Source organism: Cucurbita pepo, chromosome LG16, assembly GCF_002806865.2.
Source record: "Cucurbita pepo subsp. pepo cultivar mu-cu-16 chromosome LG16, ASM280686v2, whole genome shotgun sequence".
Classification (NCBI taxonomy): Eukaryota; Viridiplantae; Streptophyta; class Magnoliopsida; order Cucurbitales; family Cucurbitaceae; genus Cucurbita; species Cucurbita pepo.
The window spans coordinates 8,575,395-8,599,567 of record NC_036653.1 but is presented as its reverse complement, the minus strand read 5'-3'; the positions used below and the strand labels follow the sequence as shown (position 1 = coordinate 8,599,567).

The 24,173-nt window shown below is 35.5% G+C and overlaps 3 protein-coding genes across 4 annotated transcripts; all 3 read right to left on the bottom strand.

Moving 5' to 3' along the window:
* Positions 1 to 16: 16 nt before the first annotated feature.
* LOC111777621 (outer envelope protein 61-like) lies at positions 17 to 5,887 on the bottom strand. Its single transcript, XM_023657297.1, has 12 exons — positions 5,752 to 5,887; positions 5,399 to 5,640; positions 4,613 to 4,843; positions 4,210 to 4,266; positions 3,959 to 4,087; positions 3,015 to 3,092; positions 2,844 to 2,914; positions 2,559 to 2,605; positions 2,271 to 2,436; positions 1,172 to 1,721; positions 456 to 599; positions 17 to 356 (listed from the first exon to the last, which is right to left on the bottom strand). Exons 2-12 carry the CDS (start codon positions 5,480 to 5,482, stop codon positions 210 to 212), a joined length of 1,704 nt encoding a protein of 567 aa, XP_023513065.1. The 5' UTR covers positions 5,483 to 5,640; positions 5,752 to 5,887; the 3' UTR covers positions 17 to 209.
* Positions 5,888 to 6,459: 572 nt separating this feature from the next.
* LOC111777199 (ubiquitin carboxyl-terminal hydrolase 12-like) lies at positions 6,460 to 21,676 on the bottom strand. Of its 2 annotated transcripts, XM_023656678.1 has the most exons (32): positions 21,550 to 21,676; positions 21,050 to 21,119; positions 20,397 to 20,547; positions 20,144 to 20,301; positions 19,409 to 19,674; positions 19,057 to 19,275; positions 18,791 to 18,899; positions 18,580 to 18,695; positions 16,146 to 16,244; positions 15,839 to 15,948; positions 15,284 to 15,358; positions 14,587 to 14,665; positions 14,353 to 14,499; positions 13,926 to 14,006; positions 13,712 to 13,831; positions 13,471 to 13,593; positions 12,625 to 12,702; positions 12,442 to 12,530; positions 12,232 to 12,340; positions 11,101 to 11,169; positions 10,908 to 11,018; positions 9,277 to 9,332; positions 8,962 to 9,139; positions 8,777 to 8,878; positions 8,528 to 8,599; positions 8,289 to 8,354; positions 8,006 to 8,071; positions 7,807 to 7,893; positions 7,553 to 7,669; positions 7,253 to 7,327; positions 7,081 to 7,167; positions 6,460 to 6,966 (listed from the first exon to the last, which is right to left on the bottom strand). In XM_023656678.1, the coding sequence occupies exons 1-32, from the start codon at positions 21,577 to 21,579 to the stop codon at positions 6,925 to 6,927; spliced, it is 3,357 nt and encodes a 1,118-aa protein (XP_023512446.1). In that variant the 5' UTR covers positions 21,580 to 21,676; the 3' UTR covers positions 6,460 to 6,924. The 2 variants fall into 2 exon arrangements, 1 of the variants encoding a protein (XP_023512446.1); XR_002812359.1 differs by lacking the exons at positions 6,460 to 6,966; positions 7,081 to 7,167; positions 7,253 to 7,327; positions 7,553 to 7,669 and having other exon boundaries at positions 7,875 to 7,893; positions 8,274 to 8,354.
* A 980-nt stretch (positions 21,677 to 22,656) lies between these two features.
* Positions 22,657 to 23,398, bottom strand: LOC111777646. The gene is made up of 2 exons (XM_023657337.1): positions 23,035 to 23,398; positions 22,657 to 22,929 (listed from the first exon to the last, which is right to left on the bottom strand). Exons 1-2 carry the CDS (start codon positions 23,334 to 23,336, stop codon positions 22,827 to 22,829), a joined length of 405 nt encoding a protein of 134 aa, XP_023513105.1. The 5' UTR covers positions 23,337 to 23,398; the 3' UTR covers positions 22,657 to 22,826.
* Positions 23,399 to 24,173: the final 775 nt, after the last annotated feature.

The window sequence follows — 24,173 nt, the reverse complement described above, 5'->3', positions numbered from 1 at the left end:
ATAAAAAAAGAGTCCATTTTTGGTGTTCAAGAATTGCCCAAACCTTTATCCATTCGAGGGGGACTTGCCCAAAATAAACTATCAAATTCATAAATCATAACTAATCCCAGTAGCTTTATCCATTCGAGAGGGGGGACGGGGGAACAAAATTGTTAATATTTCCATAATTCTACTGCAGACAGGGAGGGGTGTGGCGGCAAGGGCTTATCTCAACCGCCTATAACTCCTAACCGATGAAGAATTACTGCCAGTATCAGCATGCATATTGCCAAAATCATACCAGGACGTCCCAGTAACCAACTCTTTGCCTTCTTTCCACCTTCAACGCCTCTTTGAATCTTATCTGCCCAACGCATCTGCAATCATCATTTCAGGTAAACCAGTTAGCAAATCAGAACCATAGAGAACACAGAAGAATTCCTTCCGAGAATAACAGAAGCCAACGCAAAAACTACCATTTTATCCAAATCCTCGGGTGAGAAAGATGACATAGCTTCCTGAGCTTTTGCTGCATCCTCAGGCGAAAGCTTCAGACCGAATTGTTCGCTCATACTTGCCATCGCCTCTGGACTCATATTCTTAATCATTGATGTGAACATCTAACAGATTGCACAAAACCAGTAATTAAGAGCGAGCAAAGTATATCTATAAACTCTCAAGGGAACATTGAAGCTTCTAACAGCACGTACTATATATACAACAGAGGCAACTAGGTAATCTTATCACATCCTACAAAATTCACTCTTTATTTTTATTCAAAGATAAAGGCTCATTGTTTGAAGAGAAGGCAGGGCAGATAAAACTTGACTTAATTTTAACAAGAATAAACGAGAGACCTCTCCAATAATTCTCACAGTGGTACGACAGTGGCCATAAGCCCTCATAAATTTGCTTTTGATTTCACCCAAAATGCATCGGAGATGTTATCCCTTACAAATGTATTCATCATCCTCCCCTGACTAACCAACGTAGGACTTCAGTCATATTTTAAAAGTGAGAGAGCATCTCACCTCACATTAAAAAAAAATAAAAATACTAGAACATGTGTGACTCCATGCATCATGGTCAAACGCATCAAAAAGTTGAAAAAAAAGAAAAGAAAAGAAAAGAAAAAACAACTTCTAAAGTATTCTATTCACTCATTATATCGCTTATAGTAAGATTTACAAACCTGCTGCATGGCTGGATTTTTCATTTGATTTCTCACTTGTTCTTGCATATCAGCAGAAGACGTTGGAATAGTTGAGTTAGAAGAACTTCTTCCTAAATTTGAAAACGCTCCATAAGAACTAGTGTTGTTCATAGTACTACTTCCACTGATACTGGATTGTTCACCCTCGAAAGATTTTGATCGAGTATCAGAATCTGGTATATTGTCATTTCCAGAAGCAGAGTCATTCCTCTTCAAAGACGATGCAGTTTCAAACATCCTTTGTAGGTCTTCAGGTGGCATATTACTCATTATACGACTTGCTGAACTGAGTAACTCGGGAGTCATGTTTGCACTATCTAAATTTAGACCTAAACCGTCGCCCTTAAGGGGGTTCGCCTCTTGGAAAGAAGAAGCCAATTTAAGTATTTCTTGAAGCTCATTTGGAGACATCTTGCTGATCATATTTGAGGCCGTGGCAACCATGTCTGGAGATATCTCTCCAGGTTTTCCAACACTCAAAGCAGCTAGAGTATCGGGATCAGCATTTGAAACAAATCTCTGAAATGATCTACAAAAGAAAAAATCGGAGAATAAAAACACTGGTCGATAATTAATAACACTCTCCAGCTGAAAATCTTGTTCCATTTCCAAAATAAGAAAAAGGTCAGAAGAAAGTGATATAGAACTTGAATAGACAAAATTCTCATAAATATTCAGGGACCTATTGAAAAAAAAATGCACTACAATTTTTTTAATATAAAAGGGGAGGGGAGGGAGGGGGGTGGGTGTGGTGGGTTGAAGAAGGAAAGGGGGAAGAACGACGACAGCCCCAAAAAGAAGCCAATAACTGAACTCTTTGGTGCTCAAAGTCCAAATTGAGACATTGGTCTTACGCGCGCACAAAAAGTTTGTCCTGCTTTTCCAAATTTCCCAGAAAGGGCAAAAATAGAACATGTACGAGATAATAAAGTTCAACGCCTATTAATACTGACGAAACATAGTTTTAAAGAAAGAGAGAAGAGACAGAGAAAGATGCCAAGCTCAACAACTTCAATGATTCACTGAACACCTACTATCAAACAATCAAGTTGAAAAATCCCAAATAAAGCATGCAGACCTGATAGCATTTGGATCATCTTTCATCCCCTGCAAACGCTCGGAGTTTATACTCTTCTTGTAGGCATCATCAGTTTTAGAATTGTCAACGACTTCTTGTGGTCGTGAGGCAGAAATATTTGTAGATGCAGGGTAGTCTTCTTCAACTATTTCTTCAATGACAATTCCTATGAAATGAGTTAGAAATGTAATGTCAAATTCAATTTCTACGTAATTTTTCATCCCACCACTGTCAAGCTACAGAATATATCCGACCAAAGAATATACTGAATGAGCAAAGAGGACATACCTTTTGAAACATTCTTCCCATCTTGTTCCAATATTTTCTTCGCATCCCTGTGGCAACAATTAGTTCCACAGAATATATCAGACTAATGAAGAACAGGTAATAAATTCTTGGTTAAATGTCTCACATACAGAAGCAGCACTCTGAGAAAACGCATGCTTGACCCAAAAATAAATAAATAAATAAAAACTGGAAAGGTGAGCAATTTCTTTATCTAAGCCGTATAAAGACTGGTAGGCAAATTCAAGTAGACAAGTCGCATGAAATAGTGAGGACGAGAGAACTCACGATAAAACATCTGCAATAGTTTCATCATCAGGAGAAATTTCATGTGCCTTGCTCAAATCAGAAACAGCATCCTAACAAAATGAAATCCAATGAAAAAAATCAGCAGACAGTAGAATTTGAATGAGTACAATATCAGAAAAACAGTTAGGTAGCCTATCGTCCCAAACTCACTTGAAACTGACATAATTCTTTATATGCTTGACCTCTCCGGTAAAGTGCTTTCACATTTCTTGAATCATATGCCAAAACCTAAAGTAAGAGAAATTTTTGGCATCAATAGGTACAAGAATTAAGCATTTGAATAAATATCACCTTTGAAATAATAATCATATGCAAGAAAAGAAAATCCCTAGAATAATGGAGTGTGAAAATTGTCCACTGAATAAAAACAATTCTGGCACCTCATACATGGGAGGTTGTCAAATCATAATCCATGAAACAATTGAATTCCTAAAAGCGCATGGCCAGAGTGCATCATTTGGTATATTTTTTTTTTTAGCAAAAATGTCATGTAAAAGATATTTAGAGGCATGAATTCCATCTCCCCATCAATAGGGTTGCTGCCCAGATCTAAAACCTGTCGATAAACATGAATCGGCGTGTGTTAATTGAAATAAGGGAGTTCCTTCAACCAAGTAATGCACAATTTCATTTTTTTTTTTTTTTTTTNATTTAGAGGCATGAATTCCATCTCCCCATCAATAGGGTTGCTGCCCAGATCTAAAACCTGTCGATAAACATGAATCGGCGTGTGTTAATTGAAATAAGGGAGTTCCTTCAACCAAGTAATGCACAATTTCTTTTTTTTTTTTTTTTTTCCTACAATGCTTGGAAATCTTCCACTTCATAGAGCTTCATGCTTCAAGATTTCACACCAATTTGAACAGTCCAATTGGAATCAAGATTGTACATTTTATTTGGTGAAACACATATTCTTCATCACATAGCTCGTCTAGGCACTTAAAAGTTCATCTCAACTCTGATTATATATGCAGTAAGCATATAAGGAATTGCACCATGTTGATAGCATACAAAAAGAAATCCCAAGACTACATCACATCAATATGGTAAACTGGAATTCCAATATTAAAAAGGGGGGAAAAAGTCTGCGTTACCTCAGAACCCTCCCTTATGCAGTCATGATACTGTTTTGTATTCAAGTAACATGACATCAAATTGAGTGAGCAAGCCAACAGAAGTGTTCTTCCTTTGGAAGATGAAATCCTCTTGAGGTTATTCTTAGCCTAAGAATATCGAAGCAAAGACAGAGAGTTTTATGAATTGGGTTGAGCTGCCCGTTATACTCAGAGAGATTGTAATGACTGGAGAGAGAGAGAGTACAATCTAAGGAGTATAGTATACTCACGAGCATATATTTTTCCAAGGCATCATTGAACCTTCCCTGATTGTGAAGCTTGTTCCCCTACTTGATGAATTACAAACCAGAACATTCACAATAGAATCAAATACATCGTTGAAGAGAAAAAATCAACAGAACATAACATAGAAGTAGAATAATAAATGTTCCCCCCGTTTTATTTTGAAGTATATAACATAATGAAGTAACTAAAGTTTTTTTTTTTTCCTCCCACCATAACAACAGCCTCTTCGAGGAATGGCGTCTCAGCCAAGGTTATATGATCAGAATCTAAGACACAATATAACCTAGAAATGGAGAAAACAAGTTTTTATATAGACTACAATGTCCAGCGGAAACTTTTCCGTTGTCACCATAGAGCAGTGTTTGAATCAAACCGTATAGATATTACCTGCGTCTTCAGCATTTCAGCAGCATTAAATTCATGGTTGACCTGTGCATCAGCACAGGTACGCATAGTTGCAATCTCTTCAGGCGATGCGTTAGCCATCTTCTCACCAATTTTAGCCATATCCTCTGGACGGGTGTGCTTCAACTGCTCTGCAGCATATCTCAAGTCATCAGGACGCATGTTCTTCATGCTATCTGAGGCCATCTTGACTAACTCTGGATTTGCCATCACCTGAAAGTTTAGAGAACTCAGCAACTTCAGTTACATAGTCATACGAGGACTTGAGTAGACGCACACCGCAAGGCCAAATACACGAGGTATTTGTTGCAAACAATTAACACTAAAGTAGTAGAGCGTGCAAATGATTTGTTCAATCCTGGGAGGGTTCATAAAATTGCAAACTAAATTAAGTCAGACTCGCTAAATAATCCTCACACGACCGATCCCATGATGCTTACGTAGCAACTAGAAGTTTTCTGGATTAGTTTTCTTTTAAGATCCAAAGGAAACAATCAACAGAGCCCTTTCGTAAAAAAGAATTAAGTGCAGACAATAGAACGGAGTAAAGCTGAATGATCTTCATATCCATAGATTATAAAATTCAAAATTTCCTTAATAGGATGGGGATCGTCATATCAAAATCATGAATTAAAATCTGGNAAAAAAAAAAAAAAAAAAAAAAAAAAAAAAAAAAAAACCAGTGAGGTCCCAAGCTTTACATCTCGATCTTGAATTGTGAACGAAAAATAAAATGAAAAGCGAGGGAATCAAATTATAATTCCATACCTGTTGTTGGAGTTTGGCGAAGTCAGCTGGGGACATGCGACTCATCTGTTCCTGAGCCAGTCTCATCAGCTCCGGATCCATCATTCCCGTTCGATACAAAATCTTCCTATGTGGCACTCGATTCAGTAAACAAGTTACTTATCGCTTCTTCTTCAGGTAGAACGGGAGAGAAGGTTCGGATTACAGGCAAAATTATAGTGAAGAAAAGTGGAGAAGGAGGATCCGGGGGTTCGTACAATTCACTAGAAGACAAAAGAGAAGCCCTAAAGTCAGAAATGGAGGCCGCCACCGAAGCTGTGAATCGTAATCGGAAAGGAGATGGAAAGTAACGACGGAATAGTCTGAAAGATTACCTCAATAAGCTTTTGTCCAGTCTTGCTGTTGATCGGTTGGAATTATGGAAGGAGATGAGAAACGAAAAAGAACGAGGAGCACCAAATATCTGTCAATTCAGGGTCCCAATTGACCCGCCTTTTTTCACTTCTTTCTATGTATACATTAACGCATCCTATTTTTGTATATGAGTTTTTTCTTCTTTTGTTTTAAGTTCAACAACTTTCATATTTGAAGATAATTTCATGTTTTCTTTTTTTTTTTGTGGGTTCTATTATAGAAATACTCGTTTCACTTGGTATTTTAACTTTTTATTTTTTCAAATACATCAAGATTTGAGAAAGAAAAAAAAAAGACTAATATAAATGATTGTTTTCCTTAAAATTCTACCCACCCATTCTTATCTTCGATTTCATTCTTTGAACCCAAGCTTTTAATTTTATATTGGCATATTTAATTAACTATGCAAGATTACGGAAAGAGAAAGCGCAAGCGGAAGGAGAAGGAAGTAGCCAAGTAAAACTCTTTACTGCTCAAAAAAAAAAAAAAAAAAAAAAAAAAAAAAAAAAAAAAAAAAAAAAANAATATAAAATTTCTCATACTTGAAGTCTGACAGTTCTCCTTTCAAAAAACTAATTACGGCCTTTCGGTTACAACCACTACTACCCCTCCTCGTTCTTCCGACTAAACAAAACCCAGAAAAGAAAAAAAGAAAAGAACAAAACAAACAGCCCAAAAATAATAATAACAATAATAATAATAATATTTCAGGTCCCCAACAACTATACTTTGTGTACATTCATTCATTCAACTACTAGAAGAAAAAAAAAAAATCATGTTTATAGACGACTATAGATTACAAACTCAACTGATGCTGAGGGAGTGGGAGGGCCTTTCTGTGCGTGGTCAAGGTCAATCAAAGGTGGGATTAGGATAGGAAGAAAGAGGAACCCTCTCCTCGGCCTGTAAAATTAACAAGATCAGGGGGGATTGAAGAAAAAAGGTCCTTTCCTTCCTTCCCCCACCCATTCCATTGCAAGAGAATCAAAATGGAATCCTGCTGCCAACTCTATGCTACCGAGTGCTCGCCAATCTAACAACAAAATGTGTGGTAGATTTTCCAACTCATCTAAATGCTCTATGAAAGACACAACAACCCAGTCATGCCATGTCTTCTCTTCTCTTGTCTTTCACTAATTGTAGATTTTTACTGGCTTCTCAAATGTATGACGATTCTGCATCAATTTTTCAAAAGGAACGGAACACCAATTATCACCAACATGTTCGTACCAATATTTCATTCAGTTAAAAAAGCACACCAAATGTTAGCAAAATGAAACATATTTCACCTGATTGGCTGTGTACGCTCGCTTGGGTGCATTGTCAGTGTGTTCCAGTCCAAGATATTGCTCCCACGCACCATAAACATCTCTTCTCTAAAGCACATCCACACAAATATATTAAGAATGCTATCTCAAAGCTGTGAACTACCGGAAGAAAAAAAAAATCTTCACAACAAACCTGAAAACGATTTGACACGATGTCTGTGTCTTGGAGATACTCTGGACGACCTAGTGAAAGAAATGCAAATTTCCACTGACAAAACATAAACAGCAAAACACAGTTAGATTAATCAGAGGCGCTCCAGATTTTCTGTCTGTCTGTCTTAGTAATAGTAATACAATTTTTTTCTTTTAGCCACTCCCTAACTTGTATTTGGGAACATCTTAATAGATAAGACTCATCCACGATGATAATGAATGCAGAAGTAACAACTACCAAAGTACAGAACACAGAACGAAGAAAAAACTAACAAAATACCTTGGCAAATTCCTCATCTGGAACCTCTAACTTCTTCTGTATTCTCAATTTAATGTCGGCCAGAGTCTCTCCCTCATTTATGACTAAGAAAAAGGGCTCGCCGAAGTTCTGAATTTGCTATAGATAACAAAGGAAATTATATAATCATTAAAAGAGGTTATCATATCCAGCAACCATCCTTACTTCCTCTAGATACAAAATATCCAAACAGCCAAATGACTATTATTTGGACAAGGATTCTGCTTCATACTTACCATCTGATTCTGAGCAGTGTCTTTAGTGAAATGGTACACATGGATTAGGCGATCATTTGGACCAAGGTTTTTTTCTTCTTCTGGAATCTGTAGAAAAGAAGAGGACAAATCAGGTTAGACAAAAAGCCACAAAGTAACCAGTCCTAAGAGAGTTCACATTTTAAAAAATCTAAGAAATTTCCTTGCATAAGAAATGCACCTCTTCTGCCCGCAAAGTCCAATATTGATCATTAATGTTCTCAATCTTTTCATTAGGAGGAAACACCTGAATCAGATAACAGAATTAAACTATGAATGGGATATAAGTTGTTCCTCTGCAATGTCCAATAAAGTAACAGAGTCCTAACTTTAACACTAGATTTTTCTTTTTCTTTTTTTTCTAAGAAAATGATTTTTGTGTAAGCTTATTTAGCAGAATCAAAATGAAGAACAACATTAGTGATATAAAGTAATAGCCATGCAAAGACCTCTCACGGTCACACCTTGTAGATCTTATGATAGAAAACTTCAAGCAATCTGAGCTCTGCATCTGGATGAGATAATTCAACCTATTTATGAAGGAAAATTGAGGGTACAAAGATAAGTAACGAAAAAATGGCATAAAAGAGATGCAATTGTAAAACCCCTACCCCAATAAAAGATAAAATTACATTTACACTCTATCAAGATGACACATCTACCGGCCCACAACAGATTTGGAGTAAAAGAAGTTAAGAAATACCTTTGTTTTAAGATCATTAATCACATCTGCTACAGTGCTCTGTTTTGGCAATCTTATTGTATGAATAACAACCTGATAACATGGGATATAATTGTGAGGAAAAAGCTCATCGACAGTGTCATGCATACGTATGCAGGCCCAAATGCACGCATATAAGCACACACACAGATGCAAGAAATACATAAGAAAATACTTATATTGTAACATATCCTAGACTTACAATTCAATCACTATATAGTACATACTCACTTCATCTTTAGTTGCATGATGAAATGCTACTTTAAGAGTTTTCAGACCTTGTAACTCTGGAAGAGGGATGTCCAATACTTCATAGTATAATATATCTGACGTCTGTACATAAGCAATCAGGTAAAATCCATTAGATTATGAACTATTAATAGTGTGCTTATTTCTCAGGGATGGGGAATTATTACCTGATTATAATGGACCAGCATATCAGATAAATGCTCCACACCACGATACTTGATTGGCTGAGGTTTAGGTTGCTGAGAGTAACAATTATGTGACGTTAATCTAATTTTTGATGGATCATCTACACCAAGTTGTTGGGCTAGTCTTTCGACCACATCATCATATGTATAAAGTTTTGACCTAAAAAAACAAGACAATACATCAAAGAGCAAGAAATTTACAATCACAGCATGTCATGAAGCATTTCGTAATAAATTAATTCAAGTGGAGAGCACTTTAATTGCTGTCATGATAATAAATATATCTGTACCACTTACATCTCCAGACAAAAATCATCTTCCTTCGGCTTCTCTAGGGATCGAAAATGAACAACCTAGAACAATTATGCACAACCAATCAGTGCCTGCACAATAATGTACAACCAAACAAGTTTGTTCTTGTTTCTTTTCTCAAACACACAAATCACAATAAAACACACCAATCAGCACCTGGAAAAGGTCTTCCAGACAATCCTATGCATGTCAAATAACGAATAAAGACAGGAAAGGTTGTGATTTCTGGACGCACATTTGTTCTAAAAAATACAAGCATGGCACTCAAAACTCTAATTTCAGATTAATCTCAAACACAACTCAAAGAACCAAAACAACAACCAAAGGTGCTTGGCTTGCATCAACAAAAACTTATCATCCTGCATTAGGGTACAACAAGAGGAGTTTTATAGCTTTTTCTCTACGCTGCAATCATTTTTAGGCAAGAACAGAACTACATTATGCTAAAAAGATTCCTCAAGTCTGAAATGGATTTCGATTTGAGAGTTCACACCTTGGGAGGTTTAGGTATTGGTAATGACATGCAAAAAACACAGCCCTATTAGCTAAATGGATCTGGCGATTCTATCATGAAGCCACTGCCCTATTGTTAACAAGTACAAGCTCCACCCTTTTGAGTGGATCCGTGATGGATTTAAAAGACACGTCCAGAAATTTGTGGAAAGCGATTGTGGCGGTTTTTCCTTTGCTTTCTCAATCTATACACAATGCCATTGAGGATGGACGGGATACCCTATTTTTGGGAGGACAAGTGGCTGGGGATAGACTACTTTGCTCCTCATACCTCGTTTATATCACTTATCTCCTCATACTCTTGTTTATATCACTTATCTTCCTTTGCTCTTATGTCGATCTTTGGTTCCTCGTTAGATTCTATGTTTCTCTTTAGGTCTCTATTTTTAGGTCTCTATTTCTAGGTTCTTTTGTAACTATTCGTTTGTCCTTATTTTCCTTGACAAGAGTGCCCCCTTTTTTTTCTAGTTTGGCTCCTCTTTGTTTTCCTTTTTTGTATGCCCATGTATCCTTTCTTACTTTTTTTTCTCAATGAGTCAAATTCCTTGACAAGAGTGCCCCTTTTTTGTATGCCCATGTAACCATTTGATAAGTTAGCGAAGAATGAACCACTGTCTAAACTTTTAATCTTCAGCATTCATAAAAGGATAAAACACTAAAGGTAAGGAGCCTTGAAGATTTTATTTTAAAAACCAAGAAACAAATAAGCAAAACTTTTCATTGAAATAATGAAAAGAGACCATGCTCAAGAGATACAAACTTTCCATTGAATTTCCTCAAAGGATTGCAAGGAGCAACTTACTTCAGCTTCTTTATGGACCAATCATATCATCTCAAACTCATATCTTATGGATTTATGTCATCAAATCCATTTTATCATAATTATCCTTCGACCAAATCTAATGGCCTTTTTATACTCAAATTCCTCTTTCAAAAATTTAATGATTGTTTTTGTTCCTTCTAAAAAAGTTATTTTAACATCCTAATGAGATTTTCTAGATGTAAATTAACTGTCAATATATAATAATTCCTATAAATTCCCAAGAGCGAGCATTGGAATATATGACCCAACTGAAATTCCACCAAACATGTTGATGTCTTACTTGACGGTTATGCACATACTCCAAAAATGATGGAACGTCAGGATAACGATACTGTTCTACATTTTCAACTGGAGTGGATTTTTGAAAGCAAACAATATCTCCATCTTCCAGCTGCATCAGAAAAATAACTTTTAGACTAACTGCCGAAAATACTTAATATCAGACACACATGCCGTTACAAAAACAGCATTACCTGACTTGCTCGAAATGTGAATTTCTTGTCAATAGGTTCACACATAATGTTCGGCTCAAACTTGATTTCCTAAAATAGAACATGTCTTAGGAATATCTATTATAATCATTAACCAAAGCCACAAAATCCAATGGTCATAATTTAAAGCAGGAATCTATGTTACAAAAATCTCAAAACCAGGAAATTCAAATTTCAACGGAAGTCTTTCTTACAATGCCAACAACCTCCACTAACATAGATAGTTTAAGAAGAGAGACACAATTGCAAATTCTACCCTTTAATCTTAGTGACCACAACAACATCAAATGTTGATCCCCCCCAAAAAAAAAAGCTAATACGAACCGACATCTCAATCATACAATATGAACTTATTATTTATTTTGAGGTGGCTACAAATTTTGGATAGATGATAGTCTAGAGCTATGGTGTTTCATTAATGTATTTTAAGATTTTTTATTTACTTTAAGGTTACATTTACATAGTGAATAATTATGGCCATAAAGTACAAAGTTTACAACTCTTGAAACGCCTCATGGAAAGTCAAAGATTCATTTTGAGGCCATATAAAGCCATGTATGTCTTTGTAAAGTAGACTTAAAAAATGTACTAAAAAGAGCATTTGTCCTTTCTTTTAGTCAAGGATTAAGTTTCTTTGCAATTCTATGTAGTTAGGTAGTATGCTTAGAATCATTTGAAGCTTGACTTGATCGATCTTGCTTGTGGAGTGATTCGAATCTCAAACAAGTGTTCCTGGAGATATTCAATCAACAAAGTAATCTAAATCTTATTTTCCCTAGGATATATTTAGATCTAAACATCTAATTCTTCTTGGATCAAATTCCCAAGAGTTACAATCATTTGGAATGAAATCAAATTGATTTGGGAGTTTTAGCATTTGTGAACTAGGGTTTTGCATATCCAAAGAATTTATGAGGGTTCTTAGATTCAACTAGCTAGAGTTACCATATCAAAAACACTTATTAGGAATAAAGATCATGGTAAATATGTTCATGAAGAAGAGAGAAAAAACATCCTATCCCAAATCTTTTGTAATTAGGATTCTTTTTCTTTACATCAACATCGATCTGAGGAACTTATTTTAATAACTAATTGGAAAGATGAAGCCCAAACCTCATAAAGTTCAATCTCTTCTTCTGGAGCATAACCAGCCATTTCATTCAATTTCGTCAATATTTCAAAAGGCTTCCCATTACCCTTCACAAAAAGTCTTCCCACGTATCTAAAATTGTAGAAGATAAAAAGAGTGAAACGTCATGTCAGCTCATCACCAATCCACATGAATAAAATTGTAGGGAGGAAGAACAAACATACTACCAATACCTCAGCTCTTCTTTCTCAGGCTCATAAAGCTTAAAAAACAATAAGATATCATCTTTTGTCTTGTCTGGTGGAGTAATAGGCCGTGAATCCTGAATGAAATTGTAGAAAATCATATAAATACGAGGGATACGAAAGTAATCATAAGAATAAAAAAAAAAAAGTTCGCAAGTAAAATAAATTTACCAGTCCATATTCCACCTCCAGTAATAACTTCAACTCAGCATTGTGAACCTTATTTGATACCTCTCTTAATTGTCCAACCTATATGTACCATAAATTAGGAATGAGCACTTCAGAAAATTAGCGAAAACATAGGAGTACATGAGTGGCTCCATCAGCGCCATAGAGTAACCAATATTGAGAGAAGCAACAATGAAACACAAGGTGTAAAATTCAAGAAAAGGAAATGTGCTGGTAAAGCAAAATACAGTTTACAAGTACTTGATGAAAAGTCACATACTTGATTATGATGAGTGCGAGGAAGTTTGATTATGATGCTCAATTCACTACTTCCCTTCAAGTTTCAGGCGCAATTAATTTTGACATTTCCCGCATCTTTTGGTTACCAAAATTTAAGGTTTCTTTCTTATTTTCTCATTTTTTATTCTTGTAAAGAACCCCATGATTTTCTTTCTATAATTTGCCTTATCTATTTTCCTTCCCATTTCCAATCTTTGTGGTGCGGCCTCTTATTCTTTCATTTTTCTTAATGATAATGGTATTTTTTTTTTTTTTCACAAAATAAATTAATAACTAAAGAGAACGCCATGCCATTTTTAAGCTTTCCATAGAGTGAAGCAGAAACATTTACCAAACATTTAACGTTTTAAAATCTTTCCCTATATAAGTTTGGAATGCATAGTTTGGCCCCTTCCTATAGAAGTGTCTAAATGTCCCTGCCTCTGAAATAAATGTATTTACACCTTTAAAAGATCAGAGATAAGTTTGGAATGCAAAGTTTGTGTTTCAAGCTCCTCCCTGCCTTTAGAACAAATGTATTTCCACCTTTAAAAGATAAGAGATACATACGGATTGTGCTTCCTCCATAGATGTCAATGGTCGGTTGGGCCGATAAGTATGGTTCTGACGCTTTGCCCACAGCCAATATCGTTGAAACTGGATGGGTATACCAAATTCCTTAGCCACCTCCTCCTGCACATACCATACAACAGTATTATCATGAGGAAAATAGATGTTTTATACCTTGAAATTGTTGAAGATAACAGCACCAAAAAAAAAAAAAAAACAAACAAACAATTAGACGGAGTACCTTGAAAAGGTTAAATGGCATTTGCTTCTGGATGCGGAAGCTCCTTACTTTGTCATGATCCACAAGATCAAAAAATATATCTTTTCCAATCTGCTCAACTAGATCTTCGTCTCTAGCAACCTAATGACCATGAGATCGATCAAATAAACACTATGGCTTTTCAATAACCTATGATTGAAAGCCACGTATAAACTAATGGAGAATGACTTCAGACCTTTATGATAGTATAAAGGTGTGCCTCTGCCTTTTCTTTCTTCTTGTGTTCCTTTTCTTCTTGTTCTTTCTTCAACCTTTCCTGAGGTTGTTCATGTAAACGTAGTTGGATCAGTAACACAAAACCAAGCAGAAAAAAATAGCATAAAACCTTTTTACCAATTATTTCAACCCATATTATTTCCCAATATTTTGCTATGAAACAAGCTCTTGTGTTGAGAGACCTAAACACTTGAGATTTGACCTGTTATACTTCAGACCCTTACAAGATTAAGGTAACAAAGTAGATCTGTTATGCATCAGATCCTTACGAGATAAAGAAGTGAAGCTCAAAATCCTTTAATTAGTTTCCAAACCAAGTATCCTACTACTTGGCTAGCATTTGTCTGATATCATGCCCTAAGAAGCATGCAACAACAGCACCATACCCTGAGATGTTCGGCAATATCCTTCTCATCCACGTTGCAAATGACTTTGTCCTTGTCACTTTCACGTATATACACGAGCATGTATGCATTTGAGTATTTGGTGAACTTAAAAGGAGCATTGTTGAATCCAGGATTTGTCTGAGGCAACTGTTCACCACCAGATAGAATATCAGAAGCAGAAATATGTATGTATCAGATTAAGGTCTAATGAAAATATTCACATGGAAATGTTACCTCTTCCTCACCACCATATTGCTCCTCTAGTGCCCTTTTTACATCTTCTTTTGTTACCCGCTCATCATCAAATTTGTACCTGCAAGCCCAAAAGTTCTTGCAGCGTGAAAGCAACACAAATTAATGTAAGCCAGTTGTTCAATTATTTGAGTTTAGTGGTGATAAGAGATTGTTTCAAAGAAGAGATCTAAAACTTTGTTCAAAGTTCCACAATTTTTCTGTCCTTCCTCACAGGTGATAAGCATAAGTTCTTTTCAGGTTTTTTAATTTAATCATGGCTATCGTGATAAGAACCCACCCCAACTATTGTCATGGACACCATGCACGCTTCAAACACTAGGTTCCTATAAGACTTTTTAGTGTTAAGATTATTAAAAGGGTTGAACCTAAGACTTCGACATTTCTCATGAGTGTTGAGCACGCCTTCAACCAATGGAGAAGCCCCTTAAGGACTGTGGGAAAGTACAAATCTTGATGAAAAAGAAATAGCAAAAAAGTGATCAGATACACTTCACATTCACCACATAATCCAAAGGCATTACAAACTTTCATAGTTTTCATTTCCTTCTACAATGTAGAAATTTCATATAGTTGAGTTAATCCAGCAACGCAAAATAATGTAGATATTAATATGGATAAGTGCCAAATGCAAATAGAGAATAGACTGGTTTATTGGTAATATAAATCCATAAGATACCATTGCTCTGAAAGGGTTGGCCTGATAAAGGCATAATAATGTCCACCGTGCACCCCACCACTGTGAACCAAAACACTGAACCCAAAGAAAAAGGGAAATATGTTAGCTGTATAAAATACTTTAAGAATGGATTGAACAAAGAGTTATAAAGAGATCTCCAAGTATAAGATGGTGAACTGCAATATAATTATGAAAGCATGCAAATACCACCAACAGATTCAAATACATAAGTAGTTACCCAACAAAAGATTTTATTTGTGTTTGACCTATTGAAATATAAACAACAAAACAGACGAAGTGATTTACGTTTATCATCTTTGTTCCTTTTTTATTTGATCACCATGAATCTACCAAGTTCACTCATATAGCATCTTCTAACATGAAAAAAAATCTACTATTGTTTCCACTCATATAGCATCTTCTAACATGAAAAAAAATATACTATTGTTTCCACTCATATAGCATCTTCTAACATGAAAAAATCTACCATTGTTTCCACTCATATAGCACATAAACACACACATCTTATCAGGGATATAAGATTTCCCAATGTACCTATGAAGTGTGTAAAGATTCCGGACAGTTCTATCAGCTTCTGGTGATAAATACTTCCCATTTTCTCGATCAAGGTCCAGTTGAAGAGGAAATTCATATCGATCATTGATCTACAGTATGAGGCACAAGGAAACAATTTAACTTTAATACCATAGTCAGCAACGAGAAAAGTCAATATCCTATACTTAATTCAATCTATTCAAAGCAGCCAGTTGTAATGTCAAAAAAACTTAAATATTCACAATTGTTGGACCACTAGAAGAACTATTAGGAGAATGATAGTTAGATAACCATATCTGCTACTGACCTTTACCATGGTGTCCCGCATGAAGTCATACTCAAATCGCTTCAACTGGAGTTGAAGAACAGGGGGGAAGTCAATGAACAATACGCCCTTCTTAGCATCCTGCATTGATAATTTCACATTGGGGGGTAATACCCTCAGTAAATGATACAAAGGAAAGAAATTTACATCGGATGAGAATCTGAAGAAATGTAAAGCAACTAAAGGAAACACTATGACCAAGTTGAATAGATACAAATATTATTCCACTTCTCTTTAAAACTTGCATTCTATCAAAGACCTCCACAACAAGAATTTGACACAAAACATCTAGCTTTTCCAAAAAGCACAATCTTATTCCCAACGCGCTCCAAACAAACATCTCCAACCTTATGTTAAGTACGTGGATCTCTGGATAATGACATTATTTAGTAATCTGCTGGGGGGAAATCCAAACAGCATAATTTCATACAAAAAGAAATTAAAAACATAAAAGAGCCACTGGCTTCGAAATGAAGGTCAAATCACTTTCATAAATTCATTAGTAGTCAGTTCCTGTATATCGTACTACACAGTCTTTGTTCAAAATTAAAAAAAGAATATTGCTAGTATAAGATCTCCTTTAGAAGGTGGTAGAGTAAAGGAGGAAATGGCTCCTTGCTCCAGGCTTGTCAGGTCTCAGGGGGTCCTTGTTTTTGTACTTTTGTTCCTCCTAATGAAAGTTGGTTTCATTTACCAAAAATCGTACTTACTACTGAAGCTTTGTAGCATAATCTTTTTTTCCTTTTTTTTTTTTTTAAATAAAATAAAAGGTGAAATTCTGCAGCATAATCTGGATACTGAGTTTTCCAGGCTAATTTCTTTTTTTCTTTTTCTTTTTTTCTTCTTTTACAAGAAACAACTTCTCATTGATAAAAATGAAAATAAATAATGTTCAAGGGATACAAACTCCCAAGATGAGTGAAAATAAAGAAAAAAAAAAATTAAATAATAGAGACAACTACAATCAAATAGAAATCAGAAACAAAAATATTTAAAGAGAAATGGACTGTTACAAAATCCTTGGCTTCTGAGAACCGAAGTACACATTGAGAGCTTACAAACCAAAGTTAATACTAGGGAGGAAGACTCCACAAACCAATAATAATCAAAGACATTGACAATGGACTGCCTTCTCGTAAAACCAATATCCTCTCATTTGTATGTAAATTTTGTGTTGATGACAGATATGGAACCCCAGCAGAAGATAACCAATTTATCACAAAATCACATGCTCGCTGTGCAATGGTGTATTAGACAACCCAAACCTTCCCGGTTAATTTCTTTATTCGGAAGCTATGGTTGAAAAAGATCAACAAGAACCTCTAACACTAAAGTATCCAGTTTTCATTAAAAGGTGCATCCTTTGCCGAAATGGCAATGAAATGCTGGAATATTAATTTGTTCTTAGGTTGCCCTCTGCTTTTTTTTATAAGACATTGTAATATAACCACTACGTTCTCTGTTCCCACATCAATCCTGCTCCCCAAACTCAATTTCAAAATTACCACCAAGTAAACCTTCAAAGCCAAGCATACTTTCTCCAAGCAGACTTCAAGCCTATCCACTTGTCCAGGGCCCAAATACTTGTGCAATTTCAATATCCAAATCAGCATTGTGATATCCTATATTCTCATACAAACGACCAAGTTGCCAGTTACAGTATGATTGGATTGGCTGTTGTCATTAAACAAACTGTAACATGATTACTAAACTATATTTGAACCTCAAACTGGCTGTCCAAACTCAACTTGAAGTTAGTGCCCTTCAAAACATGAAACATTAGGAGCTGAGCATGCTTCCAAGTGTAAACATCAAAGACTAACAACCAAAGAAGGCCACAAATGTACGCCACTTATTTGTCCTCCATGTCCAATTGAAGGTCAAGATATCCCAGAAATTTTCAATATGAAAACTCAAGACTCCTTATGAGAGTTAACCGCTAGATCTTTTAGTAATTATGACCTTGGTCTTGTTCTGATTGGAGTCCCCTTCTGTAGTTAGGGTCGGACTCCCATTTTTGTGGGGCTGTTTATTTGTGTGCCTTGTATATTCCTTCATTGAGAAATGAAAGTGTGCTTTGTTACCAAATATATATATATATATATATATATATATATATATACACACACACATACATGCATACATATATGAAAATCCAAGACAAAAGACCAAAACTAACCACTAGCGGTCTGCTCATCTGGGAATGGGTAAATGAAGGATAGCATAAAATATTAAATGGAACAGGGAAATATAAATCACAGAGGTCAAGATTCAACTCAGTGGAAACTTGTCACTAAATTTACTTGATAACTAGCCAAGTGATATCAAAGAATTTGCTCAGCTAGTTAAATAAGAAGTTAATTGAACTGGACAAGTAACAATTTTCCATGTCCAATACGATTATTTTACAACCAACCTGCAACCCATATTGTTCTGCATGATACTTGTTATCACCCTCAAGGCGTTCTACTTCTACATACTTGTCAAAAGAAGCATACACATCACGACAGCCCTTGACATCAAGCTGAAGATCTGAAATTAAAATATTAGAAAGGTATTGGCACTGTGCAGCCAATAAAAAGGAATCCATGCATAGTCACATTGATTCATAACCCAAAAGTATTTACCATAAAATGATTCCTTTCTTGTTGACTTATAGTCCACGTTTATGCATTCAATGTAATTCATATGATGCCCTTCAAACAATTTCTGTATGGTTCCCTCCACGACAGTTCCCTGTATCCATTATATGAATTCTAACATCTCTTAGTCATAAAGAATTCCTCATGGCAGGTCAAATTTCATTTAATATAAGAAAAGCTTGAGAAGCATGGTCATAAAATTATACATCCGATACATCCTACAAAAAGAGAAGCATGGCCATATTATTTACCTTCATTTTATCTTCAAGTTTTTCAGATAGAACTCTGTTCAGTTCCTGGACATCATGCTGCATAAAAGAATCATATGTGTCCCATCCAAAAGATTTGGTAAGTTCTTTTGTCGCTACACTGCTGTCGCTGTATTGGAGCTTATAAAATAAGCTCTGCAGAGCTAAAGGGATGCTTGCAGATGGCATATCATTTTCTGTAGTAGGCATATGGTACACAGCCTGAAATAATAGTTCAAACAGACTGACTTATTTCGGATGTCAAGTAGAGTTCGTATGTATTATGAGGGAAGGAGGAATGCAAATGGTACATCAATGTCAATTTCATTAGCAAGGAAACAGCATAATCACTCACCTTCCGGAAATATGGAATGTGGTAAAGAGTTTGAAGAAGTGAATTCATATAACATGTTGCTCCCTGATTTTTAAGACCGACAAAACCTGTTTCTTTCTTCGAATCATATGTCCAATAATCGACCACCCTTCGAACAAGGACCTCAGCTTCAACTATTAAGGTATCATTAACAAGATATCCTCTGGTAGGGTCATACAATTCACTGAGGGGCATGAATGACGTGAACCCCCAATCACTTTCCCTTGCATTGAACTGATGTTGTGTATCTGCAATTATTCAGGAGAATTTTGTCATAGAAAGATCGAGCACTGGGTTAGTACAGCATCAGATGATGAAGATGTCCCTACCGGATAACAAACCCAAAATTAATAATAATAATTTAATATATATATATACACCCAAAGTCCCTGACCATAACAGGGTGATTCCAACAGAAGCAGAAGACCAAAAATTATAGTACTAAAAAAAAACTCAAGATCCTGACAACAAGAGGAAGTCATTCCAGAAATAAATGCTGTCTAATTTTATACTTTCAATCACAAACATGACATACAATGCATACAAATCCTTGCTTGTACAACTTCAGAAAGATTACATTATCTTCACTTCTTGTTTAACAGAAATTGAAATGCATCCAGTTTCTCAAGAGTATAATGAAGATCAACATAATCATAGTGCTCGTACATAAGATTTGCCAATAAATTAATTCAAAATAATAAAGTACCAAGAATGAACCTTTTCTCACTGAATATTTGTTGTGAATTTGATTGACGACACCCAAGCTGAATTGAGCACATCTGCTCCACCCGTACGGCAAACTTGCAGAATCAGCAACATCCAAATACATAGACAGATGATCTACATTGTTTCCTTTTGGGAAAATAAGAATGCGCCTAAAAGAAAGAAGTTGGAATTACTTGGTGCGGAATATGCCCACACACGCACATATATATTGATGTGGCAGACTAGTATCAAAAAGGAAGTATACCATTTATATCCACCAACAATAAAGATTTCAGAATACAGCTTCTTTATGTTAAGCCTCGTGAAGTTGTCAATTCTCCATGTAAATCTTGACGATGGTGGATCCTCAACAGGTTGATTCTCTACGGTGTTTCCTGATTCGGATTGTGGAACAACTAATGGTTTGCAGTGGGGGAGGGAACAAAAAAATGGAGACTCGTTTAAAATCTCGTTAGAAGACACTTGGACTGTGAACGCATTTTCCAAGCTTATTTTAAAAATTAAAAATAAAAATCGCACAACCACCTCCAGTATAACTCCGATAGAGAAACAACATACTAAGTTTTCAGAGCAGCTAAAATCCCAAAAGTAGCAGCTGATATGACATTGCATACCTTTGTCTATCATATGTAGTAACTCATGAGGGGGAGAAAATAAGAAAAATAAGAAAAAGACAGCAAGAGATATCCTGGTGAAAAAATAAAAAAATAAAACAAGTTCGACAGTAGTCAAATTGGTAACTTGTGCTGAAAAATTCCAGATTCTTTGAGTAATCCGTACAGCCACGAAATGATCTCAAGCACCAAGAGAATTCAATTAGATCAATAGACAAGGGAAAAAAACATTCGATTAGCTGGGGGGGAACAATTGCACAGATCAAATGTGACGAAAGTAAACCTTCCATAGGTTGGTGATTATTCTCAGCCAAATCCGAGTGCGGTACAAGCATCTCCTCGTCCTCTTGTTGCTGTGAAGGGAAAAACAAAAGATGAAGCAGAAATTAAAGATGGCAATCGGATCCACCAAAGCAAATCTTGATTAGTTCAGATATCTCTGTAAAATCCAGACGCGCCAGTCGGCAACGACAATAACAAATTGCACCGGAGTGGAGGGAAACCCATAAATTAAGCGCGAAGTCGAAGATTACGAGCAAGAAGACTATATAAATGTGAAAAGCATGCAAGTCGTAGACAATGGAATTAAGATTAATACTTCAATTTACAACAGAAGAGGAGGAAGAAGAAGAAGAAGAAGAAGGAGAAGAAGGAGAGAAGAGAATAAGCAGGCAATAGATTGACTGAGCTCGCAAGAAACCAAGGTGTTTACATCTGAATTATACGGAGAATAGATGGAGAAATGAGAGAGAAAGGAGGGAGGTATGGAGATAGAAAGTTTACATCGACGGGAGCGGGAGTCATCACAGTCATGGTCTCTGCAGCCTTGGTAGAGAGAGTTTGGGTGGGGAAAAAGAAAACCAAAATGAGTGCGAAGTGCTAAACGAGGAATGTCACTTCCTCCTTATATAATGGGCACTTTTGGGATTTCGTTCCTCTCAGTTCCACTCGACATTGCTGGCCATGCCAGATACCTCCCCTGCTAACCACTTTTGGGCCTATTGGGCCTGCTTTCGACATTAATAAGAGCGATGGGCTCGACCCTTTCCAGAAAAATAATATCTAGATTGTTCTCACGTGCAATACGCGTGTCCCCCCCTTTGAATATGTATACCAGTGACAAAAATAATTTAGAATCCTCTGCCCTTTTCTTTTTTGCCCGTTGCTCTTTTATTTTATAGGCTACAAAAGAAAATTGTACAATTCATGAATTTATGGTCGTTGTGTGACAATAATTAATAAAAATGCAAACAAATTCTTATATGTGATATTTTTTTCATTTTTAAGGAATGGTAATACAACTTGGTGTTCCATCGAAGATAAAGTAAGAATGTCATTTGTCCAAACAAAACCAAACATTAAGCTACTGCTTTATTTTGGCATTTATAATTGGACATGCATAGTTTTAAATTTTAAAATAACAAAAATGTGTAAACTTCTTAAATTGTATTTCAAACTTTCTCCAACCTCGTCTATGCTTCAAATTAATAGAGTATAGTAATATTCAACTTTTGAAATAAAAGATAATATTTTTTAAACAAAATGTCAAATATATTTTATAATTTAGGCTAATAAAAACAGCTTACCTAACTTGGGCTCATTTTGAAAGTTGAAACAATTTTTCTGCCTTTTTTGTTTTTTTTGTTTAAGAATAACTCTATTTTTTTTCTCTTTTTCTTACATGTGATTTTAATTCTCATCAATAATTACAACACCATCAAATTGTATTATCCGTGCATTGCATGTATCATTTAATATATCCTGGGAACACTGATGATTCAAATTAAATAAAAACATATTAAACTTGTTTTCACCCATACCTCTTCTAACCTCACGTATATCAACTCCAGACAAGACTATTTATATAATTAGGGATATTTGAGTAAATTCTTCATCGATAAAGTGATACCGAAGCAATAAAATTCAGTATCTAGTTCAACCATGCGTGAGGGTTTTTTTAATTAATTGAAGGTGAGATTTTTAACATTTGATCTTGGATTAGATCATAACGCCTTAATTATTGAACTATGTTTCGATCAACAACATTCAATACGACGGGCTCATTGATCCAGCTCTAATGGTCTAAAATACCTTCCATCTATGAGGTAAGTCCCGACTTTAAGCCGCACGCCCCACACGTCCTTCGGTTTTCTTGACACGATTCTGTTCAATTACGCACGCAGCAGGCAGGCATTAGTTACAAGCGTTGCACATAAGGTGTTCGAAGCAATGCCAAAGACAGAGGACGAAGATCGATCGACCGCTCACCTGCCAACGTCGCCGGGGTTGATTATGCCGGAATTGACCCTGAGGCATGGAACCGAGGCTGCGGTCTTTATCATTTTGGGAGCCTCGACTACGATAACGGGGGAGCCGATCTCGAGTTTCCGACTCTTTGCCGGCGGCGTGGGGTCTGCTGCCGATGCACTTGATTCGCACTTCACGAGGCTTCGCGGTTGAGACCGAGTGCTTAAGCTGTTGGAGACGTTGAAGGAAGAGATGGAACTGACGATGCCGATGCCGATGCTTGGGCGTGGAATTGCTGTAGCAGAAGAAAGAGAAGTGGCCATTGGAACCGTATCTTATCACCAACGTTTCAATTCGAGGATATGTTTGGGAATGGATATTGAGATTAAAGCTTTTGTTTTGTTTTGTTTTGTTTTTTTTTTAAAGCTCGAGGATATTTTTAAAGTTTTTTAAAATACGAAGGTAACATAAAACTTTTGAAACAAAAATTGAATTTTAATTGTTTCCATTCAAATCAATTCAAGGGTATTTTATAATTCTTTAATTTTTCTTTTTTTATTTAATACAGTATTATCCCAGCCCAAAATTGTTTTTATGAAGCAACATTCATTTTTTTTTTCAATTTTTTTAGCTTAAAATTTTAACATATTGATATATGTCGAGATTTTAAGCTCAAGGTGCGAATGATGTAATGCACTTTAATTATAAACTACGTTTACTTTGCATTTTTAATCTCTAACCTCAAGTGCAGTGTTGCATATCATGTATAATGGTGTTCGTATTGACTTCAAACTCATTAATATATTTTGACAGACCCATATCAATCTTACCGTCATTTTTAAATTTTATCAACTTGCATTACAAACTTTAACAATAATCTAAATCTTAAACTTGCCTATATTATTCGTATATTTGACATTATTTTTCTATAGGTTATTAAAAAAAATAATACTCATTTGTCATTGGTACCAAAATAATAATATTTAAAAAAAAAAATTAGAGAAAAACTTATTTTAAAGTTCGGTAAGTGTTTATAAAGTTATTCCATGGTTAGTTTATACATTAATTAAACACAATTTTGCGCATAACTTGATATTATTTAAATTAATGAATTTATGAAAGATAATTAACATTTAATCAAGTTCAAAATTCAACCAAAT